Genomic DNA, 27,399 nt, shown 5'->3' on the forward strand with positions numbered 1-27,399 from the left:
AGATTTGGCACTTGGAGTGCCTCCCTGTTGAAGCGGTTGACGAAGGCTTTGAGATGTTCATTATCCTCCTGCCGCAAGGCCATCAGGGATGCTGTCGTTTTCCTTGGCCTGCGGCTGCTCATGAAGTGGCGGACTAGATCTTCCCCGAAGTCGTCGAAGTTGCTGATGGAGTTCGGCCTGATCCTTGAGTACCAGTCCCTTGCTGTACCGGTCAGGGTCGTTGGGAATGCTCGGCAGAGGAAGCCGTCCGACGCACCGTGGAGGAGCATCATCGTCCTGAACGTCTCCAGGTGGTCCATTGGGTCGGTGGTCCCATCATACTGCGGGACAGTTGGTATTTTAAATGCTCTGGGTGCTGGGGCACCCATGACGTCATTGGTGAATGGCGTTCTGCTTGAGAACGCTCTAGAAACGGGCCAGCTTTGGTCCTTAGCCAGTTCTTCTATCCTGTGATCCATCTCCTCCATTCTCTGCAGCATCGGGTCAGCTCTACGGTCCGGTGACCTGTTTCTTTCCACCGATCGGCTGGTCGCGGAGCCGGAGTAGCTTTTCGGACTCCAATGACGGGACCGGGATTTGGCTTGTGGTGCGCGCTCTTTGTGAGCTTGGCGCCTTTGGGCAGAGCGAGACTGCGACCTCCGACGGCTGTGAGGCTCTGTCTGTGCATGCCTGGCTGTGGGGTGACGGACTTGTCTGGTGGAGTGATGAGTCCGGTCCTCACCGTGGTGCGATGACTCTCCCCTGTGGATATCTGGCCTTTCTTGGACAGGTCGTGGAGCTTCCGGAGGAGGTTGGGGAGGCGCCTGGAGTAGCTGCTGGTACTGACCAACAAGAGTTGTCATTTGCTGGAAGAGAGCTTGGACTTGCTCCGGAGTGGGCATGGGGTTGAGGTGTTCCGAACGAGGTTGGCTCTGTTCAGCTGTAGCAGAAGCTGCCACCACCAGCGAGGCGATTCGCTCACTCCGGGTCCTGCGGGGCAGCACGGCTCGGGTAGTCCGCGCGGTTGGCACTCGCGCACTCCTGCGCTCTGTCATTTTTGTAAAGTGATTGGAACAGCCTTTAGTTCGGGGTCCCACGGATGGCGCCAATCTGTTAGGCCTAAAATCGGTAACAGATATGACAGTGACGTAAGAGCCGAGCTGGAGGACTCGAGGAGCCGAAGTGAAGGGAATGAGTCTTGTGGAACTGAGTTCTGCTGCGTTCTGCGTTTTGCGTTCTGCACAGAAGCCAACGAGGTCAGAATGACCAACCGGAGTGTTACTCCGGACAGGCCCTTCGACACTCAAGTCAGTATGAGCAAGAGTGCAGAGTTAGTTTTAGAGTGGTGGGTGAAGAAGTTATTACCCCGTTTATGAGCTTTAGGAGCCCTTTTATAGAGGAAAAATGGGGTAGTTGGGGGAGTTAATGCTCCAAGACAGGTGCCGACCAGCTATAGGTTCAAGCTCACCTACTCTGCTGTAATTACCAAACTACCTCGGCTGACGCGGGGTCTGCGGTGGGCCCCTTCGAGACACGTGTCGACAGCTAATAGGCTGGTCTGTGGTGTCTGTGGCGGGCCCTCCCCGAGACACGTGTCGGCAGTTGATAGGCTGGTCTTTTTACACCCCATAAAAAATTATCGCATATTTGGATGGATGTCTTAGTAAATTGAAGGTCCCTCTAAATAAAACTTGAACTGGTGTGATACAAATTACTTTTTCCATTTGTAATCAACCAATGGAAAACTAAGAAATTTTTGAAAAGCTTTTTTTCTTCAAACTTTTCCACTGGGGACTTCTGCATAAAGGAATTTCGCTAGGGACTTTCACATAAAGTCATTCAACAACTAGCCGCTAAATTCCTTTCTGAGAAATTCCCTAGCAAATCCCTTCTATACTGGGATTTGCTAGGGACTTACTCATAAAGGAATTTCACGGCTGGTTGTTGCAAAAGTTTCAGTAGATTTTGTCTAATTCATTTATTCATTTGAGGTGGCTGCTCTCTCATGCAACAGCCAGCCACGGAATTCCTTTGGCAAAAATCCCTATGTAAAAGTTTTCTCCTTTAATTATCTTTAAAAGAGGAAGTGTAGATAAAGTCTATCAAAAAGAGGAAAAGAGGATAATATTTTTTCAGCAGTAGCTCACCCGTGGATTATATTTTTTCAGATTTTAAGCCTCGACTCTTGCAAGGATTTGGAGTCGGAGCGTAGTCTCATTTTATTTTGGGAAAAATACTAGTACATTCAATTTACACTTGAGTGAGTATACTACCTTAGACAACTGGTAGATATTGATGTGTTAGTTTTACATTGATTTTAGTACTCTGATGTATGCGTGGATACAATTTTGGACATATGATTGTATTGCTTGTGATATCGAATGCCTTGCATGCTTGTAGGGTTGGCCTTGCAGGTGTGTGGCGGCGTTGTCGCAGGCTGAGCTTAGGATCTTGGGTTTGGGGCGTGACATATATAATTTAATATTTATTTAATATTTAAACATGATTACATTCCAATTTTATGTCTCAATGACTCAAATCATTGTATACAAATAAAGACGGGCGATGATATTTTCACTCCCCCTGCAGTACGCATTCACTCCCCTTATTAATGCTTTTTGACGTCAAATCAAGTTAAAAGGGGAGCGAATGCGTACTGTAAGGGGAGTGAAAATATCATTGCCCATAAAGACATTTGGGTATATATTGGTAACTCTCATCAATCCTCAACAACCACCTGAACCCAACTGGGCATATTATTTCTTAACCAAAATAGGTTCAACCAACAGTAAAATGATTTGCTCTTTCGTTTGGCTGTTTGGAGCACCAAATCCATCGCTCTCATGGTAATAGTGATGGCAAATCCGTCCCGCATCCACTACAATCTTGATAAATGGTTCTGGAAACAAGGAACTAGATATTGAATCTTTATTCATCTTCTTCCACGTATCGCTAATTATACCAAGTATATGTTGGCGAGCAACTGCCTCTGAAGCGCCAGTTTCATGCATATAACATTGGATAGATTTGGGAACATCACCTCTCTCTATCTCTGCCTGCAGAAGAATATATACACAAGCAGTGAAGTCTATCATTTAAATAAACTGTTGGGACAAATTGGTATGGTGAATGATCAAAAGGGAGTGACGCAAATAATCAAAGCAAGAAACACAAAAGAAAATTAGAAAGATAGAAATAGGAGGCAGGCAAGGAAAGCCGAGGCTTTCTCTCAAGGCTCCGTTTCTTTCGATGTAAAAATGGACCAAAATTTGTTTTATGTTGTAAAAATGAACATAAAACAAAATTTACGTCCAGTTTTACGTCGAAAGACACAGAGCCATTTAAAGACTTTAATTTCTCCGCTTTTGCAGGTGGCTACCAGAAAATAAGTCCTGATGATACAATGCCTACGTCAAGAACAATGGCTGCACCCAAAGTTAAGATAACCTGTATGCCCGCACTTAGAGAAAAAAGAGGAGTGAAAGAGGAGAGAATCTTTTTTGGAAATGAGACACTAAGCCTTCTTCTTTTATAGAAGATAATTAAAAAGACATGAAGGTACCTTTTCAAATGAAAGTACCCTTTCATTTAAAAATACTCTTTTGATTGGAAATACTATTTCACAAAAAGAAGTGTCTCTTTGAAAAAACTTATTTTTCAAATAAAATATTTTGAAATTAAATATCCAACATAAACAGTGTAAAACCAAGACGAAGAATAATAGAAATATAGCTTATGTACCGTTGAGGTCGCCAAATCATCCCAAAGTCGAGCAAACATCGATGCCCAGAGAATAATACCCTTATTGTTTTCTATGCATTCTATTGCTTCCTTTCTTATCTTTGATTTCATTGAAAAATAAGCATGTCCTAGTACGACGGGTCCTGCTATCGACATCACTCCATTTTTAATATACTCATCAAGCGTCGGTGTATATCTGTTGCTGTACCATTTTGCCTCTTGAAGGTATGCTTTACATAAATCTGCCCACTGAATTAAAGAAATTAAACCACTTACTAGATAAGTTGAACACTAGCAAGTATGATAATTAAATTAGACTTTGCATCAATGAAATAAGATTAATGTAGTACCAGTTTCTTTAGGTATTGGGTAATTTCCCATCCCTGTTCTTTTAGGGTGTCATAAGCAATTTCATTGATAGTGTTGAAGAGAGCAAGAAAACATAACTTCATGTAATGTGGAAGTTGTTCCATCACGTTAACATCCCATCTGAAAAAATTCCATCAAAAGATCGCGAGTATGAGAATTAAACAAGAAGCATTGACAAACTGTCTAAAAGAAAAATGGTGAATATTGAACTACCAACCTTTCCACAACATCAGTAAAAAGCTCTAGTTCTTCTAGGGAGCCATGGAGATCGTAGATATCGTCAATGGATGTTATTAGTTGAAATGCTTTTGTAACCACCTCTCTACTAAGCCCAAACTCAGGTTCGGATAAAGGTCCAAGAGCCCATAAAAAGCACTCTATCAAACGGTCTCTAGCAAAGCTCAATTGCTTTCCAAGACCCAAATTCTTCCACCACCTAAGAAATAAGAGCAACAGATAAGATAAGATTCGAGATAGGGTGGAGGGCTTTCCGGATTAGCTTTTGATGCACATCTTTGGGGGATTGCAGCTTTTAACAAAAGTGTAAAGAAAGAGAGGAGTGCCACTTTTTAATTAATATTACTTCCCTAGATATAAGATTATATGTTATAACTTATATTATAGATGGAAATGATGTCCCCACTCCATATTTCATTGTACAGTATGTATGTTATCTACACTCTATCATTATAACTTGTACTATGTATGATATCTCCACTCTATCATTATATATATAGGGCGATGATAAATTCCCACTTCCTGGAGGATAATTCGCACCTCTTTAAAGGAGGGTATATGGCAGACTTTAACGCTTTTTAACGTCAATTCACCTTAAAGGGGTGCGAATTATCCTACAGGGGGTGTGAATTTATCATGCCCTATATATATAATGATAGATAGATATATGTTACTGGCATCTTTGATGTCCTTACCTGGACGTGGCTTTAACGTTGGTCTGGTATATGCCTTGTACCATGTTGTAATCCAACTTAGCCAGCTCAAATAACAAAGGGTTACTGTCCTCTTCTTCAACATATATTTCTTCAATATACCACCTAGACTCTAACTTTGGCAATCTCCAATGCAAAGGAAGCTTCAAAGCATGATGTACTTGTCTTGCTAGCTTCTGTTCTATCCTCTTTCCTTTGAGAGCATCGTGGAGATGCACGGTTGTGAAAGCTTTGGCCTCGTCCAATAAAATTTCTCCTTCATAAGCAAGGTGTGAAGCTTCATACAAGCTCAACATCCCCTTTGTATCTTCACAAAGAGATGCCATGAAATCACCCTTATCGCCCTTGAAGCCATTGAGAACATCTGTTTTTCACAAACATTGTAAAATTAGAGATCATAGCTAGGTTAATGGATGAAATTTCTTCAATGTATGATTAAAGATTTTGATCTTTTGTCCATGACGTTCCTACGAGCGCCAGCGATCTTGCAGATCGATTGGCCAAATCATGAGCTTTGTGGGATTCCTTGTATTTTGGGCAAGCTTTGTCCGTTGACCTAGTGTAATCTTTTCTCTCTTTTATATAGTTATCTTTTGCTAAAAAAAAAGTAGTAATCATAGCAAAGTTTATAGGCAACATTGTGTGAAATGAGAGCATATGCACCTTGTGAGACCTCAAACCCATGTTGTCTGAGGAGCCTAAATCGGAGAGCTGTGGCATAGAGATCGTCTTTCAACCTCGTGTTGGAGTCATCCGTTGAGATTATCCTTAGTGCTTCCTTGATCTCCTTCTTAAAGTGATACCCCACACCTAAGCGTTGGAGAGTATCGATCAGCTTTAGTCTATCTACTACACTTTGGTCTACTTTTTCGAGCAAAAGCCTAACTTCTTCCTTTAGCTTTTCGAGCCGCCTCTCGTACATCTCACCCTGCATAATGTTCAAACAAGTTACAATAAGATCCACACCACAATTATGGGAAAATCAATGTTACAAAATGTGGATGCAGGCCAAAATTCAGCCAAAGCAAATCCCAATCAACTCGGGTGCGACGTGATCTATTACGATCAGTTGACACGATCATAGCTCCGAGAGCCAAAAGAGTTTTGACTAATTTGTAGGAAAAATATATGGACTGAATAAGAATGTAGCCAAGGTAAAAGAGAGTCAACTCTGAGGAGCCAATGATGACACAGAGGAGGTTTGAAACTATGGGAAAAACACTAGGGAATGCGAATGATCACCGTGTAATCACACTTTAATGACTGAATGAAATCATAATCCGCAAAGCTTTCTTCATAATTTGCTGATCTTCGGGCGATAGTCGTGATAGTCGGCTTCAATGTTTGAGTGCTTGGAACGCATGAAACCTGATTAGCCATTTTGAACTTTATCTGAGATCTTGGTAGAGGAGGGGCAAGGTAAAGAGGAAGAATAAAAGATGAAGAGCTTGTCTTAACTAAGCTATGATTAGTAGGACAAACGGTGAATGTATTTATACCCATTTCACTTAATGTATGGATATGGAGTTTCTTCTCACAGTAGAGAGATTTCATGAAACACGAAGCTTTTGGGATTGGTCAGAGCCCGTTTTTCACGATCTTCAAATCTAATCCAAAGTTCCTCTAAATCTGTGGGTAGTAAAATCTTACTTAAAAAGGAAAATGATATTGAAACTTAATTAAATTAGAACCAGTAGGTAAACTATACAATCAGTCTAGCAACGTGGAGTGGTGTGAATCAACACTTTCTCCTCTCTTTCTATAAAATATTTATTTTATATTGGGAAACATATTGGGAAACAAAGATATGTTGTCTTTCCCTCTCTCGTTCTATAACATAAATTTATTTTATATTGGGAAACAAATATATGAGAAAAAACCTCATGGAGACAATTGTGGAGTAGAGAGAGAGAGATTGGAAAGTTGTGATACAACACGGAATTGTGAGCATCACGTTGGCAATTTTTCTGATTTCTGCCAATTCAGTAGTTTGGTAGAGTATTCTGGTATGATGATAATTGATGCACGAAATCGATGAGACAGTGAAAGTGTGGAATTTGGAACTCATTTTAATATTGGGAGGGATGATAGATACTGATAAATTTGATAATATTTCACTAATCTTGGCTAAATTACAAAGAGACTAATTGTGTTTATACTTCATATAGAACACGCAAAGCCTAAATATAATTAGGAAAAAATATAAAGATAGAATCATCCTAATCTAACTTAATTAAAGCCTAAATATAGAAAGACAGATTAATTAGGAAAAAATATAAAGATAGAATCATACTTCATCGATGGGGGAAGATGCTGATTTAAATGACTAAAATACTCATACCTAGTAGAAAATGACAAAAATATCTATATCTCATGGAAAAATAACAAAAGTTACCACTGTCTCATTTAAATGACGAAAATACTGAGGAGTCTGGATGATTGATAGGGCAGACATGGATCACCTTTTGATTGAGGGAGATTCCTTCAATGCTTTTAGATGGGTGGGTTTGTGAAGCTATTTGACTAGATCCAGGATCGTCTTGCCCATTACCTAGTTAGAATCTACCACCACGGTAAGTTCGAAGATCGACAAATAGTGAGGCGGATCACCTAGCCCGAGCAGGGGTTACCCGACAAGTTTGGAGATCTTCGATTATCACTCCCCATTGATTTCGTTTTCTTGTTATACCCTTTATAGCATTGACTTCCTTGTCACGCTCTCTACTCTTTATTATTAATAAGATCTCATCTTTCTCCCAAAAAAAAAAAAAAAATCCATACCACATGGGAAAAACCAAAATACCTTTATCTCATAGAAAATGACCAAAATTTCCATATCTAGAAAATGATTGATAAAACTACCAATCTCTCACTGAAAGTGATAGAAATAGGCATATCTTTTGGAAAATGAAAATAATACTCATATGTCATAAGAAATGACATAAATACTCCTGTCTCATATAAAATGACTACAGTACCCAAATCTCATAAAATGACAAAAATACTCATATATTACGGAAAATGAGATACAGAGATAGGGGCACTTTTTCCTTCTCCATGGTATACAGGGCAGAGCTACATGTGGCATAAGGGGAGCCGGGGAGCAGCTGCCCCTGTTGTGTTGGGCCAAACTCCTTAATAGGTCCAACTCAATTGGGTCAGCCCCCTTATGTCTAAGACGAACGAACCCCCCAAATTTTTTTTTCATTTTCCACGACATATGAGTATTTTTTTTCTAATTTCCCGAGATACGTAACTTTCTATTAGAAATTGGTAATTTTGTCGAATTTTCAATGGATAGGACTGTTCTATCACTTTTATGGACTCCTATTTCCTTTCTTTTCATTGGATACGGAAATTTTGAATTCAATTTCCTTAACAGTTCATTGGACTCAAAATTAAAGCCCTGATCGGTTTGGATTTTGAGAACCGACTAAGTCCAAAACAGAGAACTCAAAGTTAATTTTGAGTACAATAATCATTTTTGGACTGACAGTCGGTTTTAAAAATCCAAACGAAACAAGGCCTACATGCAATTGACCTTACGATAGATTTGGAAAATAGATTTTGAGTTCTCCTAGGCCATGTTCGTTTCAGATTTTGACAACCGATTGTGAGTCCAAATCTGATTATTGGACTCAAATCCCACCTAATTTTGAGTCCAATATTTGTTGTTGGACTCATCATCAATTGGCAAAATCTAAAATGAACAGGGCATTGGAAGATAGATTCATTGCCTAAGGTAGGATTATGATGATGTCTCCAACCATAAATCTACTCAAATAATTTTGATTTGTAAATGAGATGAAATAAGCTCTCACTTAGGCCTTGTTCCTTTTAAATTGATTATTTGACTCAAATTTTAAGTCCAATCTCATATTTTGGACGTTATAGTAAAAAAATGAGGGCCTTGCTCGTTTCGGATTGTAGCCACTGTCTGTGAGCCGCCAACCGATTATTGGTTCAATAATCGGTTGGGGGCTCACAGACAGTGGCTACTGTTAGTGTAATTTTCAAAACAAAGTTGTTTTTCAAGTATTTTATGAACAAAATGCTTTTATTTAGTAAAAAGGGGTTGCTTTTTGAGAAGTTGCTTTTGAAAGATAGTTCCACATCGGATTGGAGAAAAGTTGGAGAAGAGCTTAAATAGCTTTTCCCTCTTCTCTTTATTGTTTTAAATAAACAATGGGCTTTAGCCATTGGGTGGACCCGCGGGACGGTGCAACGCACGGTTCGCACACGCGCGCGATGGGCTTTATTGGCGCTTTTTTAGGCGCACTTTGCACTTCGCACGTCGCCCCAACGGTCATGACATCCAGGGGTGCGGGGTTGAAAGGGTTTTTACACAATCCAATGGTCAATCCAGGATTGATCTGGACCGCAGAGTCGCGGATGGGCGCGATCTAACGGCCAGAATCAAGCCCGCTCTAAAGAGGTGCCCTGTAGGGGTGTGTTTTCAACAGAAAAGACACCAGTAGCTCTATAAAAAGAGCAGAATCTCACCATTGATAAGAAAATTCGGAATCCACTTTGTGTGACTTGATTTTTACAAATTCAAGAGCCTTAAACTCTCATAAAAAAGCCTTTACAATTACTGTTTACAATTTTATTCCAGAAACAATTCTAGTGTACTGTTTTCTGCAGAAACAGTAACTAGGGGTCTCAAATACTTGTTCCATTCTAAAGGTGATTCTTGGGTCTGTTTCTGTTTGGTGCAAAACGTCAACAGATATCTTGGTGGTGATAACACCAGGCTTCATTGTATCTTGGAGGCATATTCGTGGTACCCCTTGCACACTAACTGGTGGGGGCGAATATTGTCTTACGGAAAGCGAAATCGCGCCTTGAAGCATCTCCTCTCTACTCTATTTCTCCCATCTCCAAAACAGATTTTACAACAGCTACAATCCGAAACGAACAGGGCCTTAGTATTCCATAAAATATTCATTTAACAGATGACCCTTTGCATATCCGATACCTTTGTGTTCCCCCCCCACCCCCCCCCCCCCCCCCCCATCTACATGCTAGAGAGTTGTACCAATGTCTCACACACACACATATATATATGGAGATGATATAAGAACAACCATGTTTTGACAGCATATAGGACAAGGTGAGTTCACACCTCTTATCAAAACATAGTTGTGCCTATATCGTTTCACTATATATATGCCGATTAAATTTTAAATCATAGTAGGATTCTCAAAAAGCGTTAGAGTTTGCCCACATTCCGTTAAAACGGGGTGCATAATCCTACAGAGGGGAGGGGTGAAGAAATCACCTCCCTTTAAAAAACTCATATTTAGAAAAGAGAGATGATTTTTTCGCCCTCTGTAGGATTGTGCGGCCCCCTTTTAACGAGAATTATGGGCCAACTTTCAACGGTTTTTGACCTCAAATCATGTCAAAAGTGGGGCACATAATCCTACACGGGGTGGAAAAATCATCGCCGGCCCTTAGAAAATATGCAACAAAGATTTCTTCAAATTAGGAGTGACAAACGACTGTGTATCCTGAGGAGACAACTACACAAACAATGTCGATTGGATTTCTTGTCACGTCCGACCAACCAAGGGATCTGATCACATGTATGTGGCATAAGTGGTGGTCATTGAGTGTTAGAATTTCTTTTTAAAAAGGGAAAGGGGATCAAGTGCACTACTAAGAGTGTGGAAAGAAAAACTGACATATATTCGAAGCACATGGGTGTCATATCGTTGATAAAATTCTTAGCATCTAAAACTTTATAAGCACTCCACACAGCTGAGTTGAGGGTCCAACAATTTAGGATTTCCACTCGCTCAAAAGATTTTTTTTTTCTCCAATTTTACGGTCCTAAGTCGGGGGCTGTGCCTATGAGACTAGGTGGGACTGAGGTATGGAACATGGTTAAGGGGTTTATTGCATTCCATCAGTCATAAGGCTTTTGCTCATAACTAACATTTGGTTTTAGAGCAGCCACAACGTCACGTGTTTTAGACTTAAAAGTGATCACAGGTGGAGATAACGGACTACCTAGAAAGGGCTACCAGATAAAACAAACAAAGCCAGAGTGAGAGTTACCACATAGTGAGTCACACCAGAGGGCTGGGGCAACCTATGGAAACGACTACCTAAAAAAAGGCAAGAGTGAATGCCACAAAAGAGTACACCGCCTAGAATGGAGGATGTGGAATCGTGGCTGATTGTTACTGTCCTAAGTGGCCCTATCCCTGTATGTGACTAGTTAGGGCCTAGCCTAACACATTCCATCATGCTTTCAGAGTACTGGTTAGATACCTTCCACCCCCCCCCACCCCCCCCCACCCCACACACACACACACACAATATATATACTACAATAAGCTGGGATGAAAAGAAGAGAGTTTTTTCGATTTTTTTGAAAATTACGTGAGAATTACACGTCACATTTCTTGACTTTTTTGAACAAATGCACCCATTCAACTCATATAAATTCAATCCTACCCCCTCTCCTTTATGCTTTTAACAAAGGCACCCATTAAATCATATAATTTCAATCCTACCCCCTCTTTTATGCTTTTAACAAAGGCACCCATTAAAGCCGTATAATTTCGATCTTACCCCCCTCCTTTATGGTTTTTTAATTAAAAAACTATAGGGTGATCTTGACCATCCAATTTAAGATAAGAGGAATTATGGAAACATCTATAGATTGGAGGGCTAGGATCGGCCTATGGAAATGATTTTTGGGGCACAACCTATTTATGTTGTGTTCCATCACATGGACGGTTTGGATCAACCTATGACGTGGTCCGTACAGTTCTTTGTCGGCCCGTGCATCGCACGGGTTTTTTACTAGTGATAATATAAACGGTACTATGTTTTACCATTCTCAGTGTTCACGTGGGAATGCGTGGTGCCTACCCCTTTCCGGCTTCGATTTCTCTCTTCTTTTATGTCAGCTGGAAGTCAATTCTATTTGCATTCAGATAAGAATCGTAGTCTATGATCTTGACATACGGACGTTATCATTTTTGCAGGTTATTTCGGTTAACTGAGTAGTGTGAGAAAAAGAGGGAAAAAAACAAAATCTCGGTTTCGATTGGAGGGCTAGGATCATCCAATCGAAATGATTTTTTGCGCACACCCTAATTAAGTTGTGATCGACCAATGGATAGTTTTGATCATCCTAAGGAGTGCCCATATAGCACTTTTTTTAAAAACAATAATGGTTTTTATCATAATTTCGGTTAACCGAATTTTTTTTGAGATAATCGAAACCATAACCGAATAACCGAATTTCCAAAAAAAAAACACAACTGAAACAGAACCCAAAAGGAAAAAAACCGAACCGAACCGATCGAACCAATTCAGTTCGGTTCGTTTCGGTTATTTGGTTATAACCAAATAATGAACACCCCATAGGCACAACCTATTGATGTTGTGTTCCATCACATGGACGGTTTGGATCAACCTATGATGTGGTCCGTATAGTTCTTTATCAGCCCGTGCATCGCACGGGGTTTTTACTAGTATATATATATAGAGGAAAATAATTGTGAGCTTGAAGCTCATATAGCTTATATGAGCTTGAGGGCCCAAACACATGGGTCCCACATTTTTTGTGGTGATCCAAACCATTCATTTGCAAGGCCCCATCATAGATAGGGTGTATACCAAAAATCAGCTCCATTGGATCATCCTAACCCTCCAAAAGCGGAGGGCAAAAATGGGCAGATTTGTGGCAAACGGTGTCTGTCTATTTTGCCCTCCACTTTTGGATGGGTTAGGATGATCCTATGGAGCTGATTTTTTGTACACACCCTATCTATGTAAGGAGCTTTCAAATGAATGCTTCGGATCATCCTAACAACGTGGGCCCACATGTGTTTGGGCCCTCAAGCTCATATATGCTATATGAGCTTCAAGCTCACAATCATTTTCCTCATATATATATATATATATATATATATATATATATATATATATATATGAGAAAACGGTTCATACACATATGTGTAGAGAGTTCTCTACACACTAACTTAAAATACAGTGGGGACCCACATTGTTTGGGTGATCCAAGCCATCCATTTTAAAGACCCTCACATAGATAGGGTGTCTACAAAACATCAGATCCATAGGATCATCCCAACCCTACGATTTGTGGAGGTAAAATGGATGTCTTTAAACCTTCACAAATTAGTCCATTTTTTGCCTCCACAGTTCGAATGGTTAGGATGATCCTATGGATCTGATTTTTTGTGGACACCCTATCTATGTGAGGGCCTTAAAAATGAATGGTTTTGATCACCCCAATAATGTGGCCCCCACTGTATTTTAAGCTAGTGTGTAGATAACTTATCTACACGTGTGTAGGAACCGTTTTCTCTCTCTCTCTCTCTCTCTCTCTCTATATATATATATATATATATATATATATAGCGGGAGGAAAAATAAATTTCTTTTCTTTTTATCTGGGATTTACACGTCAGCATTACTCTTTTACCATTAACCCCTTTGCTGATATCTAACATCTATCTCTATGAGAAATTATTTTAGCGTAAAATCGTAATCTACATACAAAAAGTACCGAGTCTATGACAATTTCGGAAAAAAACTACCAAGAAGAGGTAAAGACATATATGACAATGACGAAAGAACTACCTTATATTACTCATGCAGGACACTTGTAAAATATTGACGGATTCCAGACACCTGAAGAGGAACAACAATTATGGAAACCGCAGGGATCAGCCTATATCGATTGCAGGGCTAGGATCAACCAGTGGAAATGAGTTTACAGGCACAACCAATTGATGTTGTGTTTTATCACATGGACGGTTTGGATCAACCTATAACCCTCTATAGATCGGAGGGTTCGGATCAACCTATGAAAATTATTTTTGGGGCACAACCTATGTAGGCAGTGGCCCATGTAATGGATGGTTTGGATCATCCTATGGTACGGGCCATACCGTACATTTTAATAAAGTGAGGACTGCAATCATCAAAATACGGTGAGTAGTGCCATTATAAAATATGGTAGTGAGGACATTAGCACTATATATAATTTGAAACCATCGTTGTTACTTGGATGTTCCCACGCGGGTCGGGTTCAACCCGAACCCGACGTGTTCAACCCAAACCCGACGGGTTGAATTTGGGTTGGGTCGGGTTAAGCTTTTTCGCAAATCGGGTTGGGTTGGGTTGGGAAAAATCAACCTGAATTGGAAATCGGGTCGGGTCGGGTTGGGCTGTCGGGCAATCCCACCTGACCCGAAACTCGAATTTGGGTTCCATCTGAAGAAGTTCTGTATATGGGTTTTTCTTTTTCAACATTGACATAGTCTCCACAGTCGACAATGGACGGTTTGGATAATCCTATGGTGCGAGCCATACCATACTTTAATAAAGTGAGGAGTGTGATCATCAAAATATAGTAGTGCGGATAACATTTCCCTTTGTTAATTGTTAGTCCCTATTTGGTTTGGATTTTGAGAACCGATTGTTAGTTAAAAACTAATTATTGGTGACTCACTATTGGTTCTCAAAATCCAAAAAAAACCCGGCTTGAGTTGAGGTGGTCAACAATTGGTACCATATCAAATCGGGTCAACCCGACCCAATCCGAATTGGAAATTGGGTTGGGTTGGGGTGGGTTGGAAAATATGGGTTCCTCGGGTTGGGTCGGGTTGAGACCCAAGTTGCACCTCTAACGATGACGAAAAAACTACTTTTCTTTATTCACTATGTGCGGGTCAAATTACGGAAAGTTTGATATTACGAATGCAGGACACCTATAAAAATATTGACGAATTCTGGGCACCTTAAGAGGAACAACAATTATGGAAACCTCTAGATTGGAGGGCTAGGATCAGCCTATGGAAATTATTTTACGGGCACAACCTATTTATGGTGCGTTCCATCACATGGACAGTTTAGATCAACCTATGATGTGGTATGTACAATTCTTTGTAGGCCTGTGCATCGCACGGGGTTTTTTGCTAGTGTGTGTGTGTGTGTGTCTATATATATATATATATATATATATATATATATATATATATATATATATATGAGAATAGTATTTCTGAGCTCGTGCTTAGATAGCTTATCTGAACTCGAGCTCGTGTAGGCCCATATTTTTTGGGGGATCCAAAGCATTCATTTAAAAGGCCCTATCATGGATAGGGTGTGTGCCAAAAATCAAGTCCATATGATCATCCAAACCCTTCCGTTTGTGGAGGGAAAATGGGTAGATTTGTGTACACCAATGGAGCTGATTTTTCCCTCCACAAATGGATGGGTTAGGATGATCCAATGGAGCTGATTTTTTGTGGACATCCTATCCATGATAGGGGATTCCAAATGAATGCTTTGGATCCCCCAACAATGTGGGCCGACACCTGTTTCTGAAGTCGAGCTCAGATAAGTAGCTCTAGCTCTGAAATACTATTCTCTATTTCTCTCTCTCTCTCTCTCTCTCTCTCTCTCTATATATATATATATATATATATATATATATATATATATATATATATATATATATATAAAAGAAGAGAATTTTTTGAAAATTCTATGAGAATTACATATCATTTTTTTGACTTTTTGTAACAAATGCACCCATTCAACTCACATATTTTCAATCCTACCCTATCTTTTATGCTTTTTAACAAAGGCACCCATTAAAGCCACATAATTTCAATCTTACCCCCATCCTTTATGGTTTTTTAATAAAAAATCTATAGGGTGATCTTAACCATCCGATTTAAGAGGAATTATGGAAACCTCTATAGATTGGAGGGCTAGGGTCAGCCTATGGAAATGATTTTTGGGGCACAACCTATTTATGTTGTGTTCCATCACATGGACGGTTTGGATCAACCTATGACGTGGTCCGTATCCTTTATGATTTTTTAATAAAAAATCTATAGGGTGATCTAAACCATCCGATTTAAGAGGAATTATGGAAACTTCTATAGATTGGAGTGCTAGGATCAACCTATGGAAATGATTTTTGGGGCACAACCTATTTATGTTGTGTTCCATCACATGGACGGTTTTGATCAACCTATGACGTGGTCCGTACAGTTCTTTGTCGGCCCGTGCATCGCACGAGGTTTTTTACTAGTATATATGTATATATAGGGAAAATCATTACAAAAATGCAAAGTTTATGCGAAATTGTGAACAAAGCATATTGATTTGAAATTTATAAAAAATGTGTTGTCAGATGAGAGAAGATGGCTTGTAGGACAAAATACCCCTCCTACATCTTTTTTCTCTCCACCTTTTTGCACCTATCCCTATGCACTTATTACCTTCTCACCTACCACCTTCTTCTTCCTCAAGACTTTTCTATCGTGGAAAACTCCATGGAAGGGTTTTGAAGGTTGCCATTTACAACAGGGTTTGGTAATCATGAGGGTTTATTCATGATAAACTTATCGAAGCAGTGTTACAAAATGCACAGAAAATGAATTTTGAGCTTAAAACTGAATTTTGTTGTTTCCCCCATTTTCAAGATAAATCCATTTTCTTTGCATTTTTTTATTCTAAAACATCAAAATCAAGCTTCAATTTATGGTTGCCTGCATGACACTAAGATCACAATGTATATCCCTATTATCCTTCGAATTTTTACTCAATTTAAAAATAAAAATCTTTGGAATTATCCCTATTCTACTGGCTTCCGTCGGAAATCCGAACAAAACTTCGGACTTCCGAATGGAAGCCAGTATACATAACCAAAATATTGGTTCCATTCGGAAGTCCGAAGGTTTGTTCGGACTTCCGACGAAAGACGGTCAAACTTTGTAGTTCGGTAATTGTCATATGTTAGTGCATCCTTTTGGTATTTTTTTCGTAATTTTAATACTTTGCTTCCATTTTTTCGTAATTTTTCATTTAAAACTTAGCACTTCAGCCACAAATCCGTAATGATTACTATTTTTTGCAAGTAATGATTATTATTTTTTGCAATTATGCTTTTGCTAGCCACCTTTGCACCCATATTACTTCTGCCAATCTTTGCATCAAAGGATGGGCCACAAGCCGAGAAGTTGCCTCTGCAAAGGTGGCTAGCAAATTCCCATACATAAAAAGGGAAATGTTATCCACACTACTGCATTTTGATGAGGGCACTCCTCATTTAATTAAAAGTACGGTATGGCCCCCCATTGGATGATCCAAAGCGTCAATTAGATGGGCCACAGCTTAAATTGGTTGTGTCCCAAAAATCATTTCCATAGGTTGATCCTAACTCTCCGATCTATAGAGGGTTAGGACCAACCCTCTAACATTCTAATAAGAGGGTTAGGATAAACCTACGAAAATGCTTTTTGGGGCACAACCTATTTAGGCCATGGCCCATCTAATGGACGGTTTGGATCATCCTATGGTGCGGGCCATATCGTACTTTTAATAAAGTGAGGAGTGTCCTCATCAAAATACGGTAGTGCGGATAACATTTCCCAAAAATATCTTAAAAAATACGGCAAAAATCCGAGTGACACGCGGGTCGACCCGGCCCGTACGGGCCCAGCGTGGGAACCACATTTTCTACCCCGGAACCACTAGGGAACCAAATTTTATACCTCGGAACCACTAGAGAACCACATTTTATACCCCGAAACCACTAGGGAACCACATTTTCTACCTCGGAACCACTAGAGAACCACTAGAGAACCACTAGGGAACCACATTTTATACCTCGGAACCACTACAGAACCACATTTTATACCCCAGAACCATTACGGAACCACATTTTATACCTCAGAACCACTATGGAACCACATTTTATACCTCGGAACCACTAGGGAACCACATTTTATACCCTCGAACCACTACCGAACCACATTTTATGCCTCGGAACCACTAGGGAACCACATTTTCTACCCCAGAACCACTAGGGAAACACATTTTATACCTCGGAACCACTAGGGAAACACATTTTCTTCTCCGAAACCACTAGGGAACCACTAGGGAACCACATTTTATACCCCGGAACCACTAGGGAGCCACATTTTATACCTCGGAACTACTAGGGAACCACATTTTATACCCCGGAACCACATTTTATATGTTGGAACCACTAAAGAACCACATTTTATACCTCGGAACCACTACGGAACCACATTTTATACCTCGGAACCACTACGGAACCACATTTCTACTCCGGAACCACTAGGGAACCACATTTTCTACCCCGGAACCACTACGGAACCACATTCTATACTCCGGAACCACTAGGGAACCACATTTTATACCTCATAACCACTAGGGAACCACATTTTATACCCCGGAACTACTAGGGAACCACATTTTCTACCCTGGAAGCACTACTGAACCACATTTTATGCCTCGGAACCACTAGGGAACCATATTTTCTACCCCGGAACCACTAGGGAACCACATTTTATACCTCAGAACCACTAGGGAACCACATTTAATACCCCGGAACCACTAGGGAACCACATATTATACCCCGGAACCACTACGGAACCACATTTTATACCTTGGAACCACTAGGGAACCACATTTTCTACTCCGAAACCACTAGGAAACCACATTTTATAACCCGCAACCACTACGGAACCACATTTTCTACCCCAGAACCACTAGGGAATCACATTTTATACCCCGGAACCACTAGGGAACCACATTTTATACCCCGGAACCACTAGGGAACTATAATTTCTACCTCAGAACCACTAGGGAACCACATTTTATACCTCGGAACCACTAGGGAACCAGATTTTCTACCTTGGAACCACTATGGAACCACATTTTATACCTCGGAACCACTACGGAACCACATTTTATACCCCGGAACCACTACGGAACCACATTTTATACGTCGGAACTACTACGGAATCACATTTTCTACTCCGGAACCAGTAGGGAACAACATTTTATACCCCGGAAGCATTATGGAACCATATTTTATACTCCGGAACCACTAGGGAACCACATTTTATACACAACAACTACTAGTGAACCACATTTTATACCTCGGAACAACTAGAGAACCACATTTTATACCCCGGAACCACTAGGGAACCAGATTTTCTACCCTGAAACCACTACGGAACCACATTTTATACCTCAGAACCACTAAGGAACCACATTTTATACCCTGGAATCACTAGGGAACCACATTTTATACGTCGGAACTACTATGGAACCATATTTTCTACTCCGGAATCACTAGGGAACAACATTTTATACCCCGAAACCATTAGGGAACCACATTTTATACCCCGGAACCACATTTCATACCCCGGAACCACTACATAACCACATTTTATACCTCGGAACCACTAGGGAACCACATTTTCTACCTTGGAACCACTTCGAAACACATTTTATACCCCGGAACCACTAAATTCTAACATGTAACAAAACATGATTGTATACATAGAGAGAGATAGAGAGAGGTCAAGATAAACATTGCAACCAAACAAAGAGTCTCATAAATAAGGTGAAAAAACCAAAGCACAAAAAACATAAAAACATGAAGAGAAGATGTTAAACCTAACCGAAGCTATGTTTATCACCCAAATAAGCAATGGAGATTTTTTTTCCAAACTACAATGGCAATGGTAATAGAGCTTGGAAACATTGGCAATGGAGTTTTTTTCCAAAACTACAATGGCAATGACAAGCTTCAAAAACCTTCCATGAAGCCTTGAGGAAGAAGAAGGTGGTAGGTAAATGGCAATGTTCAAAACCTTCTCATGGAGTTTTCCACGTTAGAAATGCCTTGAGGAAGAAGGTGGTAGGTGAGAAGGTAATAATGTATAGGATAGGTGAAATAGTGGAGGGAAAAAAGAGGTAGGAGGGGTATATTTGTCCTAAAAGCTATCTTCTCTCACCTGACAACACATTTTTTATAATTTTCAAATCACTACCATTTATTCACAATTTCGCATAAACTTTGCATTTTTGTAATGATTTTCCCTATATATAGCAGAAGAGAATAGAAGAGATTTTTTTGAATTTTTTGAAAATTCTATGAGAATTACACATCACTTTTTTTGACTTTTTTTAACAAATGCACCCATTCAGCTCACATATTTTCAATCCTACCCCCTCCTTTATGCTTTTTAACAAAGGCACCCATTAAAGCCACATAATTTCAATCTTACCCCCCTCCTTTATGGTTTTTTAATAAAAAATCTATAGGGTGATCTTCACCATCCGATTTAAGAGGAATTATGGAAACCTCTATAGATTGGAGGGCTAAGATCGGCCTATGGAAATGATTTTTGGGGCACAACCTATTTATGTTGTGTTCCATCACATGGACGGTTTGGTTCTACCTATGACGTGGTCCGTACAGTTTTTTGTCGGCCCGTGCATTGCACGGGTTTTTTACTAGTATATTATATACAGGAATGGATACTAAGGAATTTTTTTAATTTGTTTTGTAAATTCTGTGAAGGTGACCAGTGTACTTTCACGTCAAAGCAGACCAAAGCAGTCCCTTTAAAACTTGAAAATAACATCCTAATCCCTCAGGAAATTCTCCCTCCCACATGTCTCTCTCTCTATACTACACGAACACCCTCTCTCCCATGTGTACAAAATTTATCTCTCCACCCTACCAAATTCCAGAAGAGTCGATGGAGCTATTCCAATGAGACCGTCATGCCGGCCCATCTCTCTCTCTCTCGGACCACCTCTCTCTGTCTGTGTCCGGTGATTTCATGCCGGGTTGCATGTAGAATATTCGAGCCCATCGTCACTTTCTGCTTTTGTTATTTTTAAAGTAATTCTTTCTTTTTTGTTATGCTAAACCAATTTTCTTTTGTTCTTGCAATTAAATCCCAGTAGACGATTGTTTTCATGCACTTTTCTATTAGTGGCTCTGCATACAGTTTGCACTAAAAAGGATAGTCTTAGTATCTGTGGTATCCAATCAATTGTACGAGTGATCATGATCAACTCAGTTGTATCATAAACCAATATTTAAAGGGCAGTGATAAATGCACCCCTTTCTATGTATGAATTCACGCCCTATTTTTCAAAATGGACGGTACAGCCCACACCATAGGATGATCCAAACCGTCGACGGGCCACAATGCACATAGGTTGCGCCCAAAATATCATTTCCATAGGATGATTCTAGCCCACCGACCAAAATCATTATGGAAACTTCTCTATATCGTACGGTTAGAATCATCCTATGTAAATGATTTTTTGGGCACAACCTATTTTCATTGTGGCCCATCAAATGGACGGTTTGGATCATCCTATGGTGTGGGAGGTACCATCCATTTTGAAAAATAAGGGGTGAATGCATACATAGAAAGGGGTGAATTTATCACTGCCCTATTTAAAACCCATGAATCAAAGGCTAAAGTAAAATTTAGAAAAGCATCTAAGTGATACTAAATTACTCATAATACGGATCCACCTATCAACGGCTTCTGATTGTCTAACAATACTATGGCCCACTAGATGCATCAACAAGCAAGTGGCCTGTAGGATCATCCTAACTCTTTCATTTTCGCCCCCATTTTCCGAGTGCACGAAGGGACAAAAAAAACGAATGGTTTAGATCATCTATTCATCTGGAGCCGCTTTACTTTCTTGCTTTCACATGCGTCAATAGTTTAAAAATTCGGAAATTTAAGGCTTAAAATAAGCGTAGAAGGGTTGATTTTACTGTACGGTCCATCCATAATTAGGCCTAGACGAGAAATGATTATTTGAATTTTTCGATTGAAACAAGTTTCGAAACAGCTCTTTACCACGCAAAAAAAAAAAAATTAATTGAAATTTCTTAATTGCATTTCTTTTGGCCGCTATGATGTCTGCCTTCTTTTTTAGGGCATCTTCTAATTTCTCGGTCGCACCTCACCGTGTAATATCTTTTGACTCGATAGGTTGTTCTGCCATGAAATATTTCTGACTCATTCCACCATTGCCTGTTCTAAATTCTTTTTTAACATTTAGGAATTCTTAGTGACTAAATTAAATAAAAAAAAGGTGCCCTTCTATTAAAAATACTCAAGTTTAACATCATTTCAGTTGTTCATTTGAGGCAGTTCGGCACTAGCATTTCTAATATGATTTTTTAAGGAATGCATTCCTTTGTTTTTTTTTTAAAACAATTTCAATCCATTCTTTTGTAAATCATTTCTGTTTTTTCGCCTACCCGTGCATGCAGGATGTCCCACTAGTATTTATCTGATATATATATATATATATATATATATATATATATATATATATATATATATATATATATATATATAAGATAAATGTTTCTAAGCGATACCTCAGATAGCTTATCTGAGCAAGCTCATATAAATAGGGTGGGTGTCTATGTTGTTTGGGTTATGTTATATATTTATTCTATAGGACGTAACATAGATAGGGTGTCCCTAAGAAATCACCTCCATAGGATCATGGTAAGCGTTGATTTGTGGAGGTTTAAAATGAGCGTCTAGAAAATGGGTCCATTTTGTGCTTATACAGATCGAATGGTTAGGATGATTGAATGAAGATGGTTTGTTAGGAACACCCTCTCTATGTCTGGTTCTATGAATTGAATGGGTTGGATGAGTCAAACAACATGGGAGATGGTGTGTTTATAGTGGCTTCTTCAGATATCTGAGCTATAGCTCAGAAACCGTGGCCGCTATATCTATCTATCTATAATCTATCTATCATATATACTAAGCATCTTTTTTTCTGTTATCATTCGTCTTTTTTCCAAGAAAACTTTTTCTAAGCAAAAGTTTTTCCTCACAAAATTTAGTTTGCGGCTATAATTTGAGTTTGCCGCCCAACAAAATTAGACTTGCTACTTTGAATCCCCTACAAAATCGTCCTTTTTCAATACGGTTTTGCGTTTTTAAACACAAAATTGAGCGCTAATTATTTGAGTTTGCTGCCCAACATTCCTCTTTGGTTCACCTACAAAATTGTCCCTTTTCTATTCGGTTTTACTTTTAAAAAAGGAATTGCCCAATCACATTTTGAGTAGGGCTCTAACTTGTGTCGGGTTTTACCCGACCCTCATCGACCCGACCCAAAAATAGCTTGGGTTGGGTTCATGTTTCTCGGGTTTCGGGTCGAGCCAGGTCTACGATCCAAAAGCCCGCATGAATTTCGGGTCGAGCCGGGTTTGAAGGGGCCCGACCCAACCCAACCCGACCCGACTTACTTAAGTTATAGTATGTACTTTTTTTCTAAAACTTTGTTATTTTAAAAGTGACAACTTAAAAGTAAAACTCATGTACGCACGCAATCACATGGACTCTTTCCATCTTTTGTTTGTTTCCCCCACTTTAGCTCTAGAGATTCAAGTTTCAACTAAATAGTTAATGCACTAAATAGTTTGCCTCATATGAGTATAATCATTTTCATTTGGTAATGCATCAATTATTCTCTTTGGACTAGTTATTAGTTAATGCACTAAAGAGTTTGCCATGCTTGAGTTCTTCTACTTCTATGAGTTGAGTTGCCTTGTCAAACAAGAGTTTTCCTTAAAAAATTGCGTCAACGTAAAAAAAAACCCGACTCGAGATTTATCATGGGTAGGACTGGGTTTGGGAATAATGGGTTTTCCGAAAAAAAACCCGACCCGAGATATTTCTCGGATAGGGCTGGGTTCTTCAAAAGGCGACCCACCCGACCCGAGTTGTAGCCCTAGTTTTGAGCACTATTAAGTTGGATCCCCCGAAAAATCAACTTTATCATTAAAAGTTCTAATTACGTTTTGAGTTACCGCTAGATTGACTTTTCCCTAACTAATTTAGATCCCCACTAATTACGTTTTCGACTCTTTAGGATACTAAATCGGATTTTAGCAATCAATTAGGGGCCGTTTGGATACGCGGATTTTAGAATCCGGGATTTCTTCAAAATTGAAGCTAAGAGACAAGAGAAGAAGCGGACCGATCGCCGTTTTTGACTTCTTGCCCTTCTTTCTATCAACAGGAGAGTAGCAGATACTCCCACATTTCCAGGTTTTAGAAATCTCAAGATGCAGGAGATATTTTTAAAACCTGAATTTCTCACTTAAAATCCAAGAAACGCTGTCAAGACAGCATACAATAGCTTGATCATGAACCCTCTTTTACACTGTTTTCAAACTAAAAACATGGATTCTAAAATCCGCGTATCCAAATGGCCCCTTAGGCTTCATACTAATTTGATTTTTCACATTCACCTTATTAATAGTCACCATGCCAATTACTAAAACTATTTCCCATCAAATCAGTTTTCCTGCTATCATTAAATTTCCTCCTAAAAAATATGCGTCCATTTATGCCAATTACTAAAACGGTTTCCCATCAAATCGGTTTTTCTACGCCTTCACAATAATCAAATTGTTTTAAATGGAATTAACTGCTGGACATAATCGTGGGGGAGATGAAAAATCGAATCTATGCTATGTTGAGTCCCTCTCCCTGTGTCTCTCTCAATATTTTTTTTATTGCTTCCTTTCGTAGTTTATCTATCGTCTTCTTTTTGACTGATGCTGAAAACATGCTTCTTCACTGATATCCAAGGAGAATTGTAAGTTGGTCATTTTTTTGCCTCCTCCCTCGCAAGAATGTGGATGGTTGCCGAACCCACCCTTAATTAGTTGCTCTTTGTGTGATTTACATCCTGTATTGCTACTCGACGGTTCTTGCATCATGTGGTATGAGACATGTTTAAATGGCTTGCCTAACTTATTCCATCAATTGGGGCTTTTCATGTATTGATAACGTATCTAACATTTGGTATTAGAGCAACTATCACACCACATGCTAAGGTCACAGAAAGAGTTGAGTTGCGGAGAGGACTACCTTGTAAAAAAGCGAGAATGCAAGAATGAGAGTCACCACAGAGTGGGTCGCCATTAAATGGGTGATGTGGCCGGAAAGAGCTACCTAGAAAAAAAGCTAGTGTGAAACCCACAATAGAGGAGCCGCCAAAGAGGGCGGATATGGAAGCATGATTGAATGTTATGGTCGTAAGTGGAACTCAGTGAGATCCAACCTGGTAAGGTACAAGTTTAAACGGTTAGCTAGCCTAATGCGTGCCTAATGCGACCCATTAGTACTGATGCTTGAGTAGTACTAGGGAAACTAGTTTTATAACAGGTGATTTTCAACATAAGCTTCTTTCAATTTTAGTTAAAGGAAAATCGCAAAAAGTGATTTTTTAATACATACGCAAACAGTGATTGTCACGTACCGAGTTCAGTCTTACACTCGGTTTTCCCATATCATTTTCATGTATTGTTTAGAGAGAGAGAGATGACGAAATCTAGATGACGAAATCGGAATATGTTCCCTCTAATCAGCATAGAAGGAATCTTCCACAAATCTCTTTTTCCATTCTCCTCTTAGGCTCTTAACCATCTTTCAAATTGATTTTTGGGTTTTGTGGGGATTTGTGCCTCTTTGTTGCGAATATGTTCCTTTTGATCACCATAGTCCTATGTGGAATTCTTCCACCAATCTCCTTTTCCATTCTCCTCTCACCCTCTTCCAAAGATGTTTGAAGAAAATGAACGAACCACCGAAAGCATATCCATCATCAACTTCCCCCAAAAGCTATTCGGTTACAGAGCCTTATATAAATCAACACTCGCGCTCTAAGTTTCCTGCACCCAAAACCTCCATCTCTCAACCTCTTCCTATATCACTGACCTTCTTTGTCAATTCCATATGGCACCCCAAGCCGACCTCGCCAAGGTAGGGAAAGAAGGGTTTGAACTACTCGAGAGCTGCCTCCTCCCTCGTAAGAAATGGGTTCAACCCCGTGCTCAACCAACTCCGCCAAATCCTCGAGCAAAATTTCCCAACAATGGAAACCCGGCAGGTCAATTCCCTGCTCAACCAAAGCTGCCGATTCCCCCCAAAAAATAACCCTCAGAAGTATATCGTGTCGTCACCATTAACAACTCTCGAGTTTATGCTCAAAGGAGTGTTGTTTATGAGTATGGGACCGAGAAACCCGTTCGCATGGTTTCTTCTTTTCCAAGTTTATATGAAATGTAAAGTCATCTTGTATGGTGTCATATAAACACTACTTAGTTAGTGTGTAGTAGAATGCTCTACTTGTAATCTTTTCGATAATAGTAGCTTCTTTTTGGGTCTAAACAATCATTTTGGGCCATCTCTTTTGCTTGTCCCCTTTGCAAACAAGCCATTTACAATATAAGACCATGGTTTTAAATTTCGGAAATTTCGGATTTCGGTGGAGACCGAAACTGAAATTTGGCGAAATTTGGAATTTTGCGGTTTACCAAATTTCGGCCGAAATCTAGGAATTTCGAGAATTTCGAGGAAATGTTTTTTTAAAAAAAAAAGAAAGATTCCAAAATTTCGACCAAAGATTTCGGCCCAGACCGAAATTGGGTCCGAAACCGAAATTTAAAACCTCGTATAAGACAGAAATTACAAGGGCTTCACCGTAGTGTTTGACCAAGGAACCATTGCGGCTTCATGCCGCTCTCGGCTATAGCATTGTACAAGTAATCTCTGTTAAATTATAAATGATAGAGTAATGCTATGGAGACTGAGAGTACGACCGAACCCGGGACCGAACAAATATGTTCTAGCCACACCATTACAAGTGAGGTAAGCTATCCCTTGGGTTTAGGAAAATCAGAAAAAAAGTAATTTTTTTTGTGCACACGGCACTTTCTCATTGTTGGGCTCTCCCATAGGTCTTATATTTTTCTAATGATTAAATAACACCAACTCTAAGTCTCTAACAGCTTAAGCGTTTAGAGTAATTGGTCGTTTCAAATGGTAATAGGACTAGAGATGATTTTTTCACCCCCTGTAGGATGGATACACCTCCCTTTTAACGTGATTTGACTTCAAAAAACTTTAAAGTCTGCCCACAATTCACGTAAAAGGGGTGTACCATCCTTAAGAAGAGGGAGGCGGGGAATCATCTCCCTAGAACTACTGACTCATGGCAAGCCCTCGGTTCTAAACCCAACAACATACTCAACTCAGCTCAACTCAACTAAGCCTTTGTCCCAAACTAGTTGGGGTCGGCAAACCCAACAATGTTAATATCAAAAATCCATTTGACGGCCAGCCTAAAATAGGAGTCAAACGCGGGGAGAAGTGTTGAAGAATAAATGATTAAACAACCCCAACTCTAAAAACTTAAGCTTTGGGAGTAAATGGTTGTTTCACAATCTTGGGTTGCCTGCCATACTTTGCCAATTTATTTTTATACATAAAAATACTCTTTGGGGTTACAATGATTTTATATCCCAGGATTTTTATTTTACAAGCTAAAACCTGGATTTTATAAGATAAAACTTGGATTGTACTTTTCAGGATTTCAAAATCCAGGTTTTAGCTTAGAATACTTGTAAAATCCAGAATTTTACAATCATAGATCATAAAATCCATGTATCCAAATG

The 27,399-nt window shown here is 39.6% G+C and overlaps 1 protein-coding gene across 2 annotated transcripts; it reads right to left on the reverse strand.

Moving 5' to 3' along the window:
- Positions 1-2,455: 2,455 nt before the first annotated feature.
- On the reverse strand, positions 2,456-6,485 carry LOC143853135 (alpha-terpineol synthase, chloroplastic-like). 2 transcript variants are annotated; one of them, XM_077362865.1, is made up of 7 exons: positions 6,282-6,485; positions 5,703-5,967; positions 5,022-5,403; positions 4,307-4,525; positions 4,071-4,209; positions 3,721-3,969; positions 2,456-3,035 (listed from the first exon to the last, which is right to left on the reverse strand). In XM_077362865.1, exons 1-7 carry the CDS (start codon positions 6,417-6,419, stop codon positions 2,736-2,738), a joined length of 1,692 nt encoding a protein of 563 aa, XP_077218980.1. In that variant the 5' UTR covers positions 6,420-6,485; the 3' UTR covers positions 2,456-2,735. The 2 variants fall into 2 exon arrangements, with proteins under 2 accessions (XP_077218980.1, XP_077218981.1); XM_077362866.1 differs by lacking the exon at positions 3,721-3,969.
- Positions 6,486-27,399: the final 20,914 nt, after the last annotated feature.

The sequence above is a fragment of the Tasmannia lanceolata genome, unplaced genomic scaffold, assembly GCF_043159265.1.
Source record: "Tasmannia lanceolata isolate RefF3 unplaced genomic scaffold, GAP_Taslan_0.1 ptg000019l, whole genome shotgun sequence".
In the NCBI taxonomy this organism is placed as follows: domain Eukaryota; kingdom Viridiplantae; phylum Streptophyta; class Magnoliopsida; order Canellales; family Winteraceae; genus Tasmannia; species Tasmannia lanceolata.